This window comes from Ahaetulla prasina, chromosome 14, assembly GCF_028640845.1.
Source record: "Ahaetulla prasina isolate Xishuangbanna chromosome 14, ASM2864084v1, whole genome shotgun sequence".
In the NCBI taxonomy this organism is placed as follows: domain Eukaryota; kingdom Metazoa; phylum Chordata; class Lepidosauria; order Squamata; family Colubridae; genus Ahaetulla; species Ahaetulla prasina.
In genome coordinates, this window is record NC_080552.1 from 19,238,540 (window position 1) to 19,257,984 (window position 19,445).

At 46.3% G+C, this 19,445-nt stretch overlaps 1 protein-coding gene across 3 annotated transcripts in view; it reads right to left on the bottom strand.

Annotated features, from left to right (window-relative positions):
• The window catches only part of PRKAR1B (protein kinase cAMP-dependent type I regulatory subunit beta), a 100,629-nt gene that overhangs the window by 17,877 nt on the left and 63,307 nt on the right, over positions 1-19,445 (bottom strand). For all 3 annotated transcript variants that reach the window (XM_058157815.1, XM_058157816.1, XM_058157814.1), the window contains 2 exons: positions 13,668-13,728; positions 12,264-12,385 (listed from right to left, as the gene is read on the bottom strand). In XM_058157815.1, the coding sequence (XP_058013798.1) occupies positions 12,264-12,385; positions 13,668-13,728 (183 nt within the window). The remainder of the gene's footprint in view (positions 1-12,263; positions 12,386-13,667; positions 13,729-19,445) is intronic.

Consider the following 19,445-nt stretch of genomic DNA (forward strand, 5'->3'; position numbering starts at 1 on the left):
TCCAACCCCCTGCTTAGGCAGGAAACCCTACACCACTTCAGACAAATGGTTATCCAATCTCTTCTTTAAAACTTCCAGTGTTGGAGCATTCACAACTTCTAGAGGCAAGTTGTTCCACTGATTAATTCTTCTCACTATCGGGAAATTTCTCCTTACTTCTAAGTTGCTTCTCTCCTTGATTAGTTTCCACCCATTGCTTCTTGTTCTACCCTCAGGTGCTTTGGAGAATAGCTTGACTCCCTCTTCTTTGTGGCAACCCCTGAGATATTGGAAGATTGATATCATGTCTCCCCTAGTCCTTCTTTTCATTAAACTAGACATACCCAGTTCCTGCAACTGTTCTTCATATATTTTAGCCTCCAGTCCCCTAATCCTCTTTGTTGCTCTTCTCTGCACTTTCTAGAGTCTCCACAACTTTTTTACATCACAGTGACCAAAACTGGATGCAGGGTTCCAAGTGTGGCCTTACCAAGGCCTTATAAAGTGGCATTAACACTTCACGTGACCTCTGTTTATGCAGCCCAGAACTGTGTTGGCTTTTTTGTGTGAGCAACTTGAGTAAGAAATGACTCCGCTAAACCAGCAGCATAAGGAATCAGGAGTTAGGTTTCAACAAAGATGATATCCGAGTAAGATATGGAGAAATGTTACCCGCTGTCAAGGTCTCCTTAAGAGGGTGTGTGGAATAGGAACGATCCAAAGTATCTTTCTGGAGAATTTCAAGAGTTAAAGTCCACCGGTCTTAAAAGTTGCCAAGGTTGGATAGTTCTGGCTTAGACTCTCATTCTTCACTTCATCTTCAAGATGAGAAGTTCCAAAACTTCTCGTCTTGGGATTTCATTGCTCGTCTGGATCATCCCTTCCATATAGAGATGAAGAGCACCCTGATCTGTCCATATGTAACCGGATGAGGAGCAGGATTTTAGGAAATGCACCGGGAGAGGCCAGATGGGTTATCAAAATAACCCAGAATAACTTGGCTGGGGAGACCCTGGGAAGAAATCTAAACCAAACATCTCACATCACCTCTGAAAAAGGGGGGAGGGGGGGGTGGATCCTGGCCTTCTCAAAAGTCAAATCTAAGGGCACAACAGGAAATCATTTACTAGGGGCAAGTGCTGGAAACTAGGGGAAACCGAGGCCAGCTGAGATATCTGATCTAAGGACGGCCTTTATTGACTTAGGATGTAAGGATCACTTGAAAGGCTGCTGGGAGGTTGGGAGGGACCCTTCCTCTTCTGGGAAAAGGTGGCCTGAAACAGTTTCCTGACGGGTGCTTACAGCTCCTTGGAAATCGGGTCCATCTCTCGGGTTTAATCATTAATCCCACTTTATTTCTTCAAGAGATTTATCCTCAAACAGAGCAGAGATGGGCTCTGACTTGGCTGGTCTCCCCAGACAACGTTTGTTTGAGATTTTCAGATTGGCTTGGTACACTACATGGGCCCAGGCTTGGGTTAAATGTTAAGAGGACCGTGAAAGATAAAGTCCTTCCTTCCTTCCTTCCTGCCTGCCTGCCTGCCTGCCTGCCTGCCTGCCTTCTCACTATCCCTCCCTCCCTCCCTCTCCCTTCCTTCCTCCGTTCCTCCCTTCCATCTCTCCATCTATTTTCTTTCTTTTTTCTTTCCTTTCCTTCCCTTTCCCCTTCCTTCCTTTTCTCTCCATCCTCTTGACCTTCCTTATTTCCTCCCTCCTTCCCTCCCTTCCTTCTCTTCATCCCTCTATTTTCTTTCATCCTTTTTCTTTCCCTTCCTTCCTTCCCTTCCCTTTTTCCTTCCTTCCTTCCTTCCTTTTCTCCAACTCTCTATTTTCTTTCTTCTTTCCTTCCCTTTCCCTTTCCCCTTCCTCTTTCTTCTCTTCATCCCTTTATTTTTTTCTTCTTTCCTTTCCTTCCTTCCCTTCCCTTTCCCCTTCCTTCCATCCTTCTCTCCATCCCTCTATTTTCTTTCTTCTTTCTTCTTTCCTTTTCTTCCTTCCCTTCCCTTTCCCCTTCCTTCCTTCTCTCCCTATTTTCTTTCTTCTCTTCTCTTCTCTTTTCTTACCTTTTCTTCCTTCCCTTCCCTTCCCTTTCCCCTTCCTTCCTTCCTTCTCTCTATCCCTCTATTTTCTTTCTTCTTTTTTCTTTCCTTTTTTTCCTTCCTTCCTTCCTTCCCTTCCTTCCTTCCTTCTCTCTCCATTTTCTTGACCTTCCTTCCTTCTTCATATTATCATCTGAAATGGGATAAAATGACCCATACCACATCCAGCACCCACATAAATGTTTACAAACCCAACTGACCTCATACTTCACTAAAGACAAGAAAAACCCAGATTTCTAATCTGCATTACTCAAGAGAGCTACCCCAAATTACATAGTTATATAAACTACACAAATACCACTTTTAAAAACCTGAGAACCGTATATCTGCACACCAAAATAAAAATAAAAAATCTGGTGATGTGCAAAGCATGTATTATTCCCTTTCCTGGGAAACCTTGGATTAATACGCTTATCTATTTTAATACTTGGCTAAGGGCGAGCGTAGGCCCAGGAATGACAGGTTTTTGAATTAAGGTTCAGCTCGTTTAATTTAATTTTAATTTAAATTCAATGGAAACTGATTAAATATGAGGGCAATTACTCTCACTCCCCATGTATTAAATCGTTTTGTCGTCTTGCAGCATTACGAGTTCGCAATTCTGTGAGAGCACTTGAAGGTCACACAGAAGTTGGAGGAGAGCGATATCACTTGGAAGCTGAGACGATGCACCCTAAATTTAAAGCCAGGCAGTGCATACCTTTAAATACTTCCTTAGGAGATGTCCATGCATAGGTGATTCAGAAAAGGCAGAAGAGCTCAAACACTACGTTTGGAAATGTTTTTCAGACTAAAGCTGGAAGGGACCTTGGAGGTCTTCTAATCCAACCCCCTGCTCAGGCAGGGAACCCAAATGGTTTTCCAATCTCTTCTTAAAAACCTCCTGGGTTGGAGCACCCACAACTTCTGAAGGCAAGCCGTTCTAATGGTTCATTGCCCCCACTGTTTCTCCTTCATTCCAGGTTACTTCTCTCCTTGACGTGTTTCCATCCATTGTTTCTTCTCCTGACTTTCTGGTGCTTTGGAAAGCAAGTTGACACACACACCCCTCATTTCTTTGTGGCAGCCCCTCAAATACTGGAATGCTGCTATCATGTCACCCCTGGTCCTTCTTTTCTCTAGATTGCCCATGCCCAAATCACTGAAATAATTTGGCACCGTTCTCTCCCTTCCTTCTTAATTCCTTGCATCCAGTTCTCTCTTTGTCTCTCTCTTCTCTCTCTCTCTCTGTATCTGTCTCTCTCTTTCTGTATCTCTCTCTGTCTCTCTCTTCTCTCTCTCTCTTCTCTCTCTCTCTCTCTCTGTCTCTTTGTTTCTCTCTCTCTCTTCTCTGTCTGTCTCTTTCTCTCTCTCTGTCTCTGTCTCTCTCTCTCTCTCTCTCCTCTCTCCTCTCTCTCTCTCTTCTCTCTATCTGTCTCTTTCTCTCTCTCTCTCTCTGTATCTCTTTCTGTATCTCTCTCTCTGTATCTCTCTCTTCTCTCTCTCTTCTCTTCTCTCTCTCTCTCTGTCTCTTTCTTCTCTTCATCCCTCTATTTTCTTTCTTCTTCCTTCCTTCCTTCCCTTCCTTTCCCTTCCTTCCATCCTTCTCTCCATCCTCTATTTTCTTTCTTCTTTCTTCTTTCCTTTTCTTCCTTCCTTCCCTTTCCCTTCCTTCCTTCTCTCCCTATTTTCTTTCTTCTCTCTCTTCTCTTTTCTTACCTTTTCTTCCTTCCCTTCCCTTCCCTTTCCCCTTCCTTCCTTCCTTCTCTCTATCCCTCTATTTTCTTTCTTCTTTTTTCTTTCCTTTCTTTCCTTCCCTTCCCTTCCCTTTCCCCTTCCTTCCTTCCTTCTCTCTCCATTTTCTTGACCTTCCTTCCTTCTTCATATTATCATCTGAAATGGGATAAAATGACCCATACCACATCCAGCACCCACATAAATGTTTACAAACCCAACTGACCTCATACTTCACTAAAGACAAGAAAAACCCAGATTTCTAATCTGCATTACTCAAGAGAGCTACCCCAAATTACATAGTTATATAAACTACACAAATACCACTTTTAAAAACCTGAGAACCGTATATCTGCACACCAAAAATAAAAATAAAAAAATCTGGTGATGTGCAAAGCATGTATTATTCCCTTTCCTGGGAAACCTTGGATTAATACGCTTATCTATTTTAATACTTGGCTAAGGGCGAGCGTAGGCCCAGGAATGACAGGTTTTTGAATTAAGGTTCAGCTCGTTTAATTTAATTTTAATTTAAATTCAATGGAAACTGATTAAATATGAGGGCAATTACTCTCACTCCCCATGTATTAAATCGTTTTGTCGTCTTGCAGCATTACGAGTTCGCAATTCTGTGAGAGCACTTGAAGGTCACACAGAAGTTGGAGGAGAGCGATATCACTTGGAAGCTGAGACGATGCACCCTAAATTTAAAGCCAGGCAGTGCATACCTTTAAATACTTCCTTAGGAGATGTCCATGCATAGGTGATTCAGAAAAGGCAGAAGAGCTCAAACACTACGTTTGGAAATGTTTTTCAGACTAAAGCTGGAAGGGACCTTGGAGGTCTTCTAATCCAACCCCCTGCTCAGGCAGGGAACCCAAATGGTTTTCCAATCTCTTCTTAAAAACCTCCTGGGTTGGAGCACCCACAACTTCTGAAGGCAAGCCGTTCTAATGGTTCATTGCCCCCACTGTTTCTCCTTCATTCCAGGTTACTTCTCTCCTTGACGTGTTTCCATCCATTGTTTCTTCTCCTGACTTTCTGGTGCTTTGGAAAGCAAGTTGACACACACACCCCTCATTTCTTTGTGGCAGCCCCTCAAATACTGGAATGCTGCTATCATGTCACCCCTGGTCCTTCTTTTCTCTAGATTGCCCATGCCCAAATCACTGAAATAATTTGGCACCGTTCTCTCCCTTTCCTTCTTAATTCCTTGCATCCAGTTCTCTCTTTGTCTCTCTTTCTCTCTCTCTCTTTCTCTCTCTCTCTCTGTATCTGTCTCTGTCTTTCTGTATCTCTCTCTCTGTATCTCTCTCTTTCTCTCTCTCTTCTCTCTTTCTCTCTCTCTCTCTGTCTCTTTGTTTGTTTCTCTCTCTCTCTCTTTCTCTGTCTGTCTCTTTCTTTCTCTCTCTCTCTTTCTCTTTCTCTCTGTCTCTGTCTCTCTCTCTCTCTGCTCTCTCCTTCTGTCTCTCTCTCTCTGCTCAATCTGTCTCTTTCTCTCTTTCTCTCTCTCTCTGTATCTCTTTCTGTATCTCTCTCTCTGTATCTCTCTCTTTCTCTCTCTTCTCTCTTTCTCTCTCTCTCTCTCTCTCTTTGTTTCTCTCTCTCTCTCTTTCTCTGTCTCTTTCTTTCTCTTTCTCTCTATCTCTCTGTCTCTTTCTCTCTCTCTCTGCTCTCTGTCTCTGTCTCTTTCTCTCCCTCTGTCTCTCTCTCTCTCTGCTCTCTCACTATCTGTCTTTCTCTTTCTCTCTCTCTCTTTATCTGTCTCTTTCTCTCTATCTGTCTGTCTGTCTCTCTTTCTCTCTTTCTCTGTGTGTGTCTCTCTAAGACTCTCTCTCTCTCTTTCTCTCTCTCCCTCTCTCTCTCTCTCTTTTCCCAATCTGCAAGTTATTGCTGTTGGAATGGCTTCCCATCAACATCGTGGCACTGAGCCCAAGTGCTAATCCAGCATGATGAAGTTCTCAATGTGTAACCGATATTACAAGGTAGAAAGGAGGGCAGGGAAGGCGCAAGGAGCTCTCTCCTCGCATTCTGGAAAGTGTTTCCATGCAAACATGTCCGGCCATAAATGGGACTTGCTCTTAACTGTAGCCAAAGGATCGGACACAGAAGGAGAAGAATGGGAGCAGAAGAAGGCCGGAGGACGGCTGAGCCCAGCTGTGAGACTTCGGAGCGTTCCCAACATCTCAATCAGAAGCGCTTCTTCCAAAGCTGTTGCTTGCTAAAGTCAACCTTGGGAGAAGATCCACGTTGGCCTTTCAAAGTTCTCATGCTGAGGATGTATTCATGGGCAGCTTCCCTCAACAGAGAACGGAAGAACATAAAACCATGGGGCTGGAAAGGGACCTTGGGGGCCATCTAGGTTGACTCAGTCTTCCATCCTTCCAAGGTGGGTAAAATGAGGACCTCAACTGTTGGGGAGCAACATGCTGACTCTGTAAACCACTTACGAGAGGGCTGTAGAAGCACTGTAAGGTGGTATATAGCTTGGGAAGGAAGGAAGGAAGGAAGGAAGGAAGGAAGGAAGGAAGGAAGGAAGGAAGGAAGGAAGGAAGGAAGGAAGGAAGGAAGGAAGCAAGCCGGTCAGCCAGCAGCCAGCCAGCCATAGTGGTGCAGTTGTTACAATGCAGTGTTGCAGGTTATCTCTGCCCACTGCCAGGAGTTCAATCCTGACCGGCTCAAGGTTGTCTTGGCCTTCCATCCTTCTGAGGTGGGTAAGATGAGGACCCAGATTGTTAGGGTCAAGATGCTCACTCTGTAAACTACTTAGAGAGGGCTGTAAAGCACTGTAAGGTGATATATAAGTCTGCTATAGCTTAGGAAGGAAGGAAGGAAGGAAGGAAGGAAGGAAGGAAGGAAGGAAGGAAGGAAGGAAGGAAGGAAGGAAGGAAGGAAGGAAGGGAGCCATAGTGGTTCAGTTGTTACAATGCAATGTTGCAGGCTATCTCTGCCCACTGCCAGGAGTTCGATCCTGACTGGCTCAAGGTTTACTCAGCCTTCCATCCTTCCGAGGTGGATAAAATGAGGAGCCAGATTGTTGGGGGCCAGAGGCTGACTCTGTAAACCGCTTAGAGAGGGCCGTAAAGCACTGTGAAGCAGTATATAAGTCTAAGTGCGATTGCTATTGGTAGTCCAACTCCCTGCCCAAGGAAGAGTTGTTCTAACACCTCTATATCATCATGGACAAATGTTTGTCCATATAAGAACAGCCCTGCTGGATCAGACTAAGTCCATCCTACCTGTCCAGGTAGTCTTTATATGTAAAGACTATCTAAATCAGGGGTCTCCACTCTCTAACCTTGGCAACGTTAAGACTTGTGGACTCCAACTCCCAGAATTCCTCAGTCAGCCATGCTGGTTGAGAAATTCTGGGAGATGAAATCCACGAGTCTTAACGTTGCTAAGATTTGAGATCCCTGATCTAAATCATTCTTTTTATGTTTTAGCCTCCAATTAAGGCACGGGTGAAATTCAGCAGGTTCTGGAGAACTGGCAGCGGAAATTTTGAGTTTGGAGAACCGGCAAATAGCACCTCTGGCTGGCCCCAGAGGGGGTGGGAATGGAGATTTTGCAATATCCTTCCCCCTGCCATGCCCACCAAGCCACCCCCACCAAGCCATACCATGCCACGCCCACAGAACCGGTAGTAAAAAAAAAATTGGATTCCGCCACTGAACTGAAAGGAGAGAAGCAACTTAGAACTAAGGAGAAATTTCCCGACAGTGAGAACAATTAATCAGTGGAACTACTTGCCTCCAGAAGTTGTGGATGCTCCAACACTGGAAGTTTTTAAGAAGAGGTTGGATAACCCTTTGTCTGAAGTGGGGTAGGATTTCCTGCCTAAGCAGGGGGTCGGACTAGAAGACCTTCAAGGTCCCTTCCAAAACTCTGTTGTCATATTATATTATATTATATTCTAACTAAGGTCCACCAAAGACCTCCGTGGCCCTCCAAACCTTGCCACCAGATTGCATCTTTTTCTTTCTACAACTCAGAAGGGGGGGAAAAATGACAATTAAATGCAGAGGGAAGGTGTAACCATATGCATTGCATTCTGTTAACCATCTTTAGGCTAGTTGGAAGGAAACGAGAGGAGGCACGAGGGGAGGTGACCTTAAGACGGGGAGCTTAGAAGTTCCTCCAAACGTGTTGGGTTTGATTTGAGCTTCTCTTTCATCCCCCCCTCCTTCCCCACTTCCCTCCTGGCCTATTGTTTTCTTTCTTTCCAGTTTTTGTTCCATGATCTAAGCTCAAGGTGCTTTGCAAAGTTCAAAACAAAGCGAGCCTCCAACTCAGTGGCTGAAGCTTAAAAAAACAAAAGAAAAGAAAGAAGTCCTTGGATTAATTCTTGGCGTCTCCCGTTATAAAGGATCCCACCGAGGAAGGTGATGGAGAGGCTGTTTTGGCTTCTTTGGACTCAGAGGGCTCCCAGCCATGAGGCCCGACACAGAAGGGGGTCTCAAGTAGCAGAGGCTAGAGGCAGCAGCAAGGCCTGGCAAAGGGAGAAGGGCCCAGCCACATGGTTTCTCTTGTACCTTCTATACTAAGGCTCCCTTCTATAGTTTTGCTTCTAGCAACAGCCCTAGGAAGTCAGATGGGCTAAAAGAGGCAGTCTTTTCTTCTTTCTCTTTCTTTCTTTCTTTCCTTTTCTTTCTTCCCTTCCTTTCTTCCCTTCCTCCTTCTTTCTTTTATTCTTTCTTTCTTTCTTTTCTTTTTTCTTTTTTCCTTTCTTATTTCCTTCCTTTTCATTGTTTCTTTCCTTTCTTTCTTTCCTTCCTTCTTTTTTTCCTTTCTTTTTTCTTTTTTCCTTTCATTCTTTTTCCTTCCTTCCCTCCTTTTCCTTCCTTTCCTTCCTTCCTTTCCTTCTTTCCTTCTTTCCAGGTCCAAAATGGGTCTCTGGTGGCGCAACAGGCTAATGCAGCCTATTATTAACAGGAACTGCTTGCAATATTGCAGGTTCGAGTCCCACCAGGCCCGAGGTTGACTCAGCCTTCCATCCTTTATAAGGTAGGTAAAATGAGGACCCAGATTGTTGGGGGGGGCAATAAGTTGACTTTGTAAATATACAAATAGAATGAGACTATTGCCTTACACACTGTAAGCCACCCTGAGTCTTTGGAGAAGGGCGGGATATAAATGCAAATAAATAAAAAAAAATCACCTGTGTATATGGACCTTTGGATATCTATCCCGTTCCTAGTATGTCCGTTCTAGTTCACTAGTATTTTACTTGAACAGAACAACAAAGTCAGAAGGGACCTTGGAGGTCTTCTAGTCCAACCCCCTGGTCAAGCAGGAGACCCTAGACCAGGGCTTGTCAAACTCCATTTCATTGAGGGACGCATCAGGGTTGTGTTTGACTTGGGGTGGGGGGGAAGGCAGGGGTATATGGCCAGCTCTACGTCACTCGTGTCGAGTGACACCTGTGATGGCCCGATGCTGTGCCAGTGAAAATGGGCTCCCGAGCTCCGTTTTCACCTGCGATGGCTCCTGCAACCCTCTGCCAGTGAAAACAGAGCTTAGTAATGCCACCGGGGCCCCTCTTAAGCTCCGTTTTCGCTGGCAGAGGCACCACAGGGTGGTCCTTTTGCTGTTTCTAGGGCGGCTCCGCAGGCCAGATCCAGGGGTGGGCTGCTGGGGATTCGCACGGGTTCGGGCGATCCTCTAGGTAGGATTCTGCCCAGTTCAGCAAACCCCCAAATACCATCCCCACCTACCTCTCCCCACCTACCTCTCCCCACCTACCCCTCCCCACCTCTCCCAGGAGTCTCCACGCAGCCCGTTTGGATTATTATTATTATTATTATTATTTATTATATTTGTATACCGCCCATCTCCCGAAGGACTCAGGGCGGTTCACATCCAATAAAACAACAGAAAATATATAATACATATAAAACAGCAAAAAGAATAGAAAATTAATTCAATTGATGGCCTAAAACTTTTAAATACAAATTTTAAAACCCCGTTTAAAACCCCTGATTTAAAACCCCAATTTAAAACTACGTTCACGCTAGTCCTGCTCTTCGAAACAGCAGCGTCTTCAGCTCGCGGCGGAAGGACCTGAGGTCGGGGAGTTGACGAAGCCCCAGAGGGAGCTCGTTCCAGAGGGTGGGAGCCCCCACAGAGAAGGCCCTCCCCCTGGAGGTCGCCAGCCGACATCGTTTAGCTGACGGTATCCGAAGGAGGCCCTCTCTGTGAGAGCGCACTGGTCGGTGAGAGGCTAATGGTGGCAGTAGGCGGTCCCGTAAATATCCCGGCCCTAAGCCATGGAGCGCTTTAAAGGTGATAACAAGCACCTTGAAGTGAACCCGGAAGACCACCGGAATGCAGGGTAAGTACAGAGCTCACATGGAGGCCCTGGGAGGGCAAAAAACAGGCCTCCCGGAAGTTCCAGAAGGCTGGAAACGGGCCATTTCCAGCCTCCGGAGGGCCAAGGGCGACCATTTTCATCCTCCCAAAAAACACACCCCGTCCCGCCGTGGTGCCGGAGGCATAGGCCACGCCCACCCAGCAACGGGGCAGCAAATCCGTAGCTGAGATTTTTGAAGCCCACCCTCGGCCAGATCTAAGCACCCCTCGAGCTGATCCGGCCCGCGGACCTTGAGTTTGACATCTCTCCCCTAGACAAATGGTCTAAACATTTGACAAATATTTCTTTTAGGCTGGATTGGAAAATAAGAGAAACCCCCAGCCTGGCTCTTTAAAACAAGTACCTTCACACACACACATGCGCACAAAACACCCATCCCATTCCCAAATTTGAGGAAATAAAAAAAAAAATAGGCAAAGCTCCCTGGAGCAGGGAGCAGAGTTTATGATAGGGCTACACATTTGTGATTGAGGAGCGGAGCATCTGCCGTGGGTCCCTCCTGCCAAATCGTAATTCTTCATGGCAACGGCCCCTCCTGCGCAGAGGCTTAAAGGTCCTGAAGCACCGAGTGCCAGGAATCTCAAACGGGATAATTCCATGACCTGGAAAAATCCACCAGATGCATTCCACATCTGTCCAGTCTGGGAAAACCTGGAGCTGAGTGAAAAGCAGGGTGGGAATGGGGATCTCGGAGATGTGCGAAAGGCAAAGAAGACGACAGGGGGTTGGGGGGGGGAAGAGAATAACAGAGTTGGTCAAAAACTGCAAAACCTGCAAGATTTTGACGGATGGACTTTTTGCAGAGGCGACTGGTTCGTGCTATTTTGCTAAAACAAAAAGTTGTGCTTTTTTTGATAAGGCTGTATTCTACTGTCACGGAGAGAGTCGGAAGTCAATGTTTCTTTTTCTTTTTTCTCTCTCTACCCTTCCTCACTTTTTTTCCCCTTTTCCCTTCCTTCTCACTGTCGCACTCTTATTTGCTTTTTTTGGTATTTTATAATGCTTTATAACTGAATAGAAATGTAAAGTGGAAAGAGAATAGCAGACTTGGAAGGGACCTTGGAGGTCTTCTAGTCCAACCCCCCGCTTAGGCATGAAACCCTACACCACTTCAGACAAATGGTTATCCAACCTCTTCTTAAAAACTTCCGTGCTGTTGGAGCATTCACAACTTCTGGGAGGAGGAGGAGGAGGAGGAAGAAGAGGAGGAGGAGGAGGAGGAGGAAGAGGAGGAAAAGGAGGAGGAGGAGGAGGGGGATATATGACAGATATATGAGAGACAGAGGGAGGGAGGGAGGGAGAGAGAGAGAGAGGGAGAGGGAGATGATAATGTTGATAGAGATATATATGATAATGTTGATGTAGATAAATATAAAGATAGATGATAGATGATAGATGAGATTAGAGAGAGCGATAGAGAGAGAGAGAGGGAGATGATAATGTTGATAGAGAGATATATGATAATGTTGATGTAGATAAATAAATATAAAGATAGATGATCAATAGATGATCGATTAGATTAGATAGAGATAGATAGATAGATAGATAGATAGATAGATAGATAGATAGATAGATAGATAGATAGATAGATAGATAGATAGATAGATAGATGGGATTGATGATAGATAGATAGATAGATAGATAGATAGATAGATAGATAGATAGATAGATAGATAGATAGATAGATAGATAGATAGATAGATAGATAGATACACATGATAGATAGATATATGATAATGTTGATGTAGATGTAGATAAATAAATATAAAGATAGATGATAGATGGATGGATGGATGATGGGTGGGTATATGGACGGATGGATGGCAGACCGAGAGACAGACAGATAGAAGATGTAAGAGAGAGAGAAGGAGTGGGAAGGAGAGAGGAGGGGCAGAAAGAGAGAGAGAAAAAAGACAGAGAGAGGTAGTAGCAATGGTGGCTGAGGGACATGCAACCACGGGCCTTTGGTCCTTCTAAGGTTTGCAACCTTAACTGGTACCCAACAGTAGTTAACCATTGAAGCCATGGCTGGATCGAGTGGAAGGCCATGTCATTTGATGGGCAAGAAGATTGATTGGCATGAGAAGGGCAGGTTTTACCTCTGTGATGATGAAAAAGTCGTCCCCGGGCTCTCCCTGGACCACAATTTTCTCGCCATCCTCAAACTGGACCGTCTCTAGTGCATCGGCCACTGTCAGGCGCTCCCATTTGTCCAGCGATCCTAAGAGACGAAAGAGCAATGAGTGAAATTTGGCCAGGCGTCTTCTGCCCGCTTGTCTCTGCCCACCAAACAGACCTTTGGGCAGGGCAAACTGGCACTCATATCGGCCTTATTCAATGCCCAGCGCCGGTGGGCTGTGGACTATGGACAGTGGAGTCCAGCGATGGTGGAAGCCACCTGTTAGATGATTTCTGCATCCGCTTCTCTGCGCTGTCACATCGAGGTAGTCCTCGACGTACGACCGCTAAGGAGCCCAAGATTTCTGTCGCTATGCGAGACGGTTGTTAAGTACGTTTTGCCCCCTTTTACGACCTCTCTTGCCACGTTTGTTAAGTGAATCCCTACAGCTGTTAACTGAGGAACACAGTTGTTCAGTGAATCTGCTTTCCTCGTTGACTTTGCTTGCCAGAAGGTTGCAAAAGGGAGCTCGCACGACTCCGGGAAACGCTGCGACCGTCATAAATATGAGTCAGTGTCCGAAGCGTCCGAATCACGTAACCAAGGGCATGCTACCATGGTCGTAAGTGTGAAGAACGGTCAAAAGTCGCTTTTTTCAGTGCAGATGTAACTTCAAACGGTCATGAAACCGTGGGCTGGCATCTCCCACTACCATTCACCCTGAAGTTGCCGTGGTAGCTCAGGCTGTAAAGAAGCCTGTTATTAGAACACAGCTGCCTGCAATTCCTGCAGGTTCAAGTCCCACCAGGCCCAAGGTTGACTCAGCCTTCCATCCTTTATAAGGTAGGTAAAATGAGGACCCAGATTGTTGGGGGGGCAATAAGTTGACTTTGTATATAATATACAAATGGATGAAGACTATTGCTTGACATAGTGTAAGCCGCCCTGAGTCTTCGGAGAAGGGCGGGATATAAATGCAAATAAATAAAATAAATAATAAGAAGGGGGAAAGAGAGAGGAGGGAGGGAGAAAGAGAGAGAGAAGGGGGAGAAAGAGAGAGGTTGGGAGAGGGAGAAAGAGAGAGAGAGGGAGGGAAGAAGGTTGACTCAGCCTTCCATCCTTTATAAGGTAGGTAAAATGAGGACCCAGATTGTTGGGGGGGGGCAATAGGTTGACTTTGTTAATATACAAATAGAATGAGACTATTGCCTTATACACTGTAAGCCGCCCTGAGTCTTCGGAGAAGGGCGGGATATAAATGTAAATAAAAATAAATAAATAAAAAAGTTTATTGTCTTGTTTTGCCCGTTTGCCCGGGCTGAGTCCCAGCGAAGGAAACAACAATCCAATCCCACCCACCCCAAAACAGGAAAAAGCTACGCACCCAAAATGGAAACCTTGCTCAGAAATTCTTCGTACATTTTCCGTTTTCTTAATGTGCTGCCCTGTTGTGAAAGAGAAGTAGGAGGGGGGGGGCGGAGAAGAATTCATGTTACCCACATCGCTGCCAACCTCAAAGAAGATCTTAAGGCCAGTCAAGACCGGTGGTGAAATCCAAATTTTTTTTTAAACTATCGGTTCTGTGGGCGTGGCTTGGTGGGCGTGCTGTTGTGTGGTGTGGCTTGGTGGGCGTGGCTTGATGGGCGTGGAAGGGGAAGGATACAACAAAATCTCCAATCCCACTCCACTCCAGGGGAAGGATATTGCAAAATCCCCATTCCCTCCCCACTCCTGCGGGAAGGATATTGCAAAATCTTCATTCCCCCCCCTACTTCAGGGGAAGGATATTGCAAAATCCCCATTCCCTCCCCACTCCTGTGGGAAGGATACTGCAAAACCTCCATTCCCTCCCCACTCCAGGGGATGGATATTGCAAAATCTCCATTCCCTCCCCACTCCAGGGGATAGATATTGCAAAATCTTCATTCCCCCCCTACTTCAGGGGAAGGATATTGCAAAATCCCCATTCCCTCCCCACTCCTGTGGGAAGGATACTGCAAAACCTCCATTCCCTCCCCACTCCTGCGGGAAGGATATTGCAAAATCTTCATTCCCCCCCCTACTCCAGGGGAAGGATATTGCAAAATCCCCATTCCCTCCCCACTCCTGTGGGAAGGATACTGCAAAACCTCCATTCCTCCCACTCCAGGGAAGGATACTACAAAATCTCCTTTCCCACTCCACTCCAGGGGATAGATATTGCAAAATCTTCATTCCCCCCCTACTTCAGGGGAAGGATATTGCAAAATCCCCATTCCCTCCCCACTCCTGTGGGAAGGATACTGCAAAACCTCCATTCCCTCCCCACTCCAGGGGATAGATATTGCAAAATCTGCATTCCCACCCCACTCCAGGGGAAGGATACTGCAAAATCTCCATTCCCACCCCATTCCAGGGGAAGGGTACTGCAAAATCTCCATTCCCACCCCACTCCAGGGGAAGGGTACTACAAAATCTCCTTTCCCACTCCACTGTCTCCAGACAGCCACAAGTGGTCTTTGCCGGTTCTCTGATCTACTTAAAATTTCCGCTGCTGGTTCTCCAGAACCTGTCAGAACCTGCTGGATTTCACCCCTAGTCAAGATGCAAAGCAAGACAAAAATACGCTCAAGAACAAAATAATCCCCATTTCCTTGAGCCCATGAAGTTCCCATCAAACGTGAGCCTTCGCCCCTTCGTAAATTGGATCAGGTCCTTTTTAAGTGGGTGGAATTTACCGTCGGCGGACGGGGCACAATGTCAAGGCATTGGGGAGAGCCACACACCCTTCCCTTCCCTTCCCAGCAGCTTCAAAACAGGCGAAAAAACTCAACTATGATCCACATCTTGATGGGCTTAATGAGTGTGAAGAATCGATTCAAGCCCGCAATCGCACATCTAAAAGGACGTGGAGTTAAGCAGATAATCGGACACTTCCCAGCTTTCTCCTCGCCAGTTTAGGAAGACAAAAAGCAGAAGAGTATTGCTGTTGTTTTTTCCTCCCCGCTTCCCAATTTGGATGGTTGAGCCCGTAAACAAAGAGGAATGTTTGCTTAGAAAGAGAGGAAAAGGGCTCATATTCTCCTCCTAGTGCAATTCTAGCAAAGGAAGAAGAACGAGACTGGCCAGACGAGGGAAAAGAAAGGCATTATTAGAGATATTTGTTAATTTTGGTCATCATATTCCAAAAAAGTTGTTTATTTTTATTTTTATTTATTTTATTCGATTTTTATACGTGCATGTTGAGTGCATAGAAGAGCAAACTAAGACGATTAAAGGCCCGGAGACTAAAACAATACAAACTCAAGGTCAACCGCTCCAAACTCGACTGCAGAAAACACGACTTCCGCAACCCAGATTGTTGGGGGCCCAGATTGTTGCGGGCAATAAGTTGACTTTGTATATAATATACAAATGGATGAAGACTATTGCTTGACATAGTGTAAGCCGCCCTGAGTCTTCGGAGAAGGACGGGATATAAATGCAAATTTAAAAAAACAACCCCGAGTGGTCAGCGCCTGGAATGCTCTACCCGACTCCGTTGTTACATCCTCAAAGCCCCACAGCTTCAACCTCAAACTGTCTACCGTGGACCTCACCCCATTCCTAAGGGGTCTGTAAAGCGGGTATGCATAAGAGCACCATCATGCCTACTGTCCCTATCCTGCTGGCCCCACTGATCTGGAGTCATTTCCTTTGTTTCATGCTCATGTTCATATTCATACCTGCTATCTTGTACATGTTTGACAAAGTAATGAATAAAATATAAAATAAATAAATGAAGAACGGTCGCAGGAATTGGGTTTGGCTAGTCTAGAGAAAAGAAGGACTGGGGTGTGGGGGGAAGAGAGGGTAGCACTATCCCAGTATCGGAGGGGCTGCCACAAAGAAGAGGGGAGCCAATTTATTTCCCAAAGCCCCTGACAAGAAACAATGGATGGAAACACATCAAGGAAGAGAAGCAACCTGGAATTAAGGAGAAATTTCCTGACAGTGAGTACAATTAACCAGTGGAACAGCTTAGTTGTGGAGGTCATTGGAGGTTTTCAAGAAACCACCTGGACAGCCACCTGTCTGAAATGGTCAAGGCCCAGGGTCACCTGCTTGAGCAGAGGGCTCGAATAGAAGCCCTCCTCCGAGATCCTTTCCAGCTCTGCTCTCTTCTCTTCTCTTCTCTTCTCTCCTCTCCTCTCCTCCCCTCCCCTTTATTCCTCTCCTCCCCTCCCCTCCTCCCCTCCCCTTTACTACTCTCCTCTCCTCTCCTCTCTTCTCTCCTCTCCTCCCTCCCTTTATTCCTCTCCTCCTCCTTTACTACTCTCCTCCTCCTCCCTCCCTCCCTTTACTCTCTCCTCTCTTCTCTTCTCTCTCTTCTCTTCTCTCTCCTCCCTCCCTTTATTCCTCCTCCCTCCCTTTACTCCTCCTCCTCCCTCCCTCCTCCTCCCTCCCTTTACTACTCTCCTCTCTCTTCTCTCTTCTCTTCTCTCCTCTCCTCCCTCTACTACTCTCCTCTCTCTCTTCTTCTCTCCTCCTCCTCTCCTCCTCCCTTTACTACTCTCCTCTCTCTTCTCTTCTCTCCTCCCTCCTCCTCTCCTCCCTCCCTTTACTCTCTTCTCTTCTCTCCTCTCCTCCCCTCTCTCCTCCCCTCTCTCCTCCCCTCCCCTTTACTACTCTCCTCTCCCCTTTACTACTCTCCTCTCCTCCCCTCCCCTTTACTCCTCCCCTCCCCTCCCCTTTACTCCTCTCATTTGTTTTTTTTCCAGCCTCATCCAGTTTTGCTGGGACAGTCACCCCCAGGATTCCCAAGCAGCATGGCTGGAGATCCTGGCAGCTATTGGGGGTGGGGGGAGGCAGACTATAACCTTCCCTATCCTAAAGTCTTTCTTGATGTCCATTGCTGCTCAAATCCAGGTGTTTGTTTTGTTTTTTTCCCCCTTCCAAAATGCAAGGCAAACGTTGACCTTGTTTGTTTGCAATTTCCAGAGCCCTGGAATGGCCAGACATTCCCACAGCAAAGGCTGACAGCTCAGCGTAGGACCAAGGAAGGAAAACTGGACAGCCTCCCACTTCAATCCGGACTGGGAAGTTGCCAGTGGCCAGCAGACACTGACAGCTGGAGAAAGAGAGGCAGGTGCCTGCCCCACGCCCACGGGCTGCAATGGGGAAGCAGGGGGGGGGAGCCGATCCGGAGGTTGCATCCTGCCTTCCAACCATCTGTGGGTTGCCCAAAAATTTTAAGAAGCAATAATCGCGGAGCAGAGGGATTCTCCACCCCTCAGAGGTAATTAAAACCAGAGTTAGGTTAGGATTTGGTGGGGAGGGAGGGACACAGGGCGAAAAAGACCCGGATATCAAATTAAACTCCACTTTCTGGGCTTCTCAGAAGTTGCAAATCTCCCTGTTGCTCTTTAGCAAATGCCAACAGAGAATTGCCAGATTGGGGCAGCCGATGGCCAAGTGACTTCTTAAAGAAACTTTCTTTCTTTCTTTCTATCTTTCTTTCTTTCCTTCCTTCCTTCCTTCTTTCTTTCTTTCCTTCCTTTCTTTTTTCTAGCTTTCTTTCTTTTTTTTCCTTTTTTCTTTCTTTCTATCTTTCTTTTTCTTTCTTTCTATCTTTCTTTCTTTCTTCTTTCTTTTCTTTTTTCTTTCTTTCTTTCTTTCTTTCTTCTTTCTTTCTTTCTTTCTTTCTTTCTTTCTTTCTTTCTTTTCTTTCTTTCTTAAACCAGCCATAAAAAGAGAACAAAAGCGATCCCTTCGATTGGAGCGGTGTTGCAGTACGAAGAGGGAAATGTCATGCCAAAAGTAAACAACAGGCGAATGGAGTGGAGGGACTGATCCCCTTCCAAAGGCTGTTGTATATTACGGTCTCTGATCCCAAGGCAACTCCATTAAATCACATGCGAAGGTTCGCTCGGGGCGATCCTGTTCCAGATTGTAACATGTGTCTTTGATCGGAGCAGTAACACAGAAGGGAACACATGTTGTCCCCACACACAAACACCACCACCCCCAAGGTCACCCACAGCACCTGAAATCGATTCTGAAGTGGTTGCAAGAGACGGACTGGTTTGGAAATCAAGTGGGCTACTGATGGTCAAGAGATGATGGGTCAAGTATTCAGATCGTGGTAACCTGGTTCAGTGGTGGACTTCAAATTTGTTTACTACTGGTTTCTGTGGGCGTGGCTTGGTGGGTGTGGTGTGGCTTGGTGGGCGTGGAAGGGGAAGGATACTGCAAAATCCCCATTCCCTTGCCACTCCTAGGGGAAGGATACGGCAAAACCTCCATTCCCTCCCCACTCCAGGGGGAAGGATATTGCAAAATCTGCATTCCTACCCCACTCCAGGGGAAGGATGCTGCAAAATCTTTATTCCCACCCCATTCCAGGGGAAGGGTACTGCAAAATCTCCATTCCCTCCCCACTCCTGGGGGAAGGATACTGCAAAATCCCCATTCCCTCCTCACTCCTGGGGGAAGGATATTGCAAAATCCCCATTCCCTCTCCACTCCTGGGGGAAGGATACTGCAAAATCTTCATTCCCTCCCCACTCCTGGGGAAGGGATATTGCAAAATCTCCATTCCCTCCCCACTCCTGGGGGACGGATACTGCAAAATCCCCATTCCCTCCCCACTCCTGGGGGACGGATACTGCAAAATCCGCATTCCCACTCCATTCCAGAGGAAGGATACTGTAAATTCTCCATTCCCACCCCACTCTGGGGCCAGACAGAGGTGGTATTTGCCGGTTCTCCGAACTGCTCAAAATTTCCGCTACTGGTTCGTCAGAACCCGTCAGAACCTGCTGAATAGCATCCCTGGCCTGGTTCCATTGTACACCCTTTTACCCTAAATCTGGAGAAACTCAACCGAAAGTATGCGGCATGTGAAAACCAAAAATGAGCTGGATCTTTCCCTGGGTCCGTGCAACTGCCAAGAAGCTTCTTGGATGAGAAGCCAAACGCCTTCAAAGAAAAACCAGAAAGTCCAGTTGTCTCTCGAAAAAAAGCACCTTTGGGACAACCATGACCTGGAGGACTGAGAGTCTCCACAGACGTGCCAAGACGTTGCACCAATCAACCCAGGGGAAAAAAGGATTAAAAGCCAGCCTGCAGATAAAGACCTACGTATTATGCACCTTCCATTGTTGCAAAACTTCAGCTCTTGAGGAACCTCATCCAAAATTCT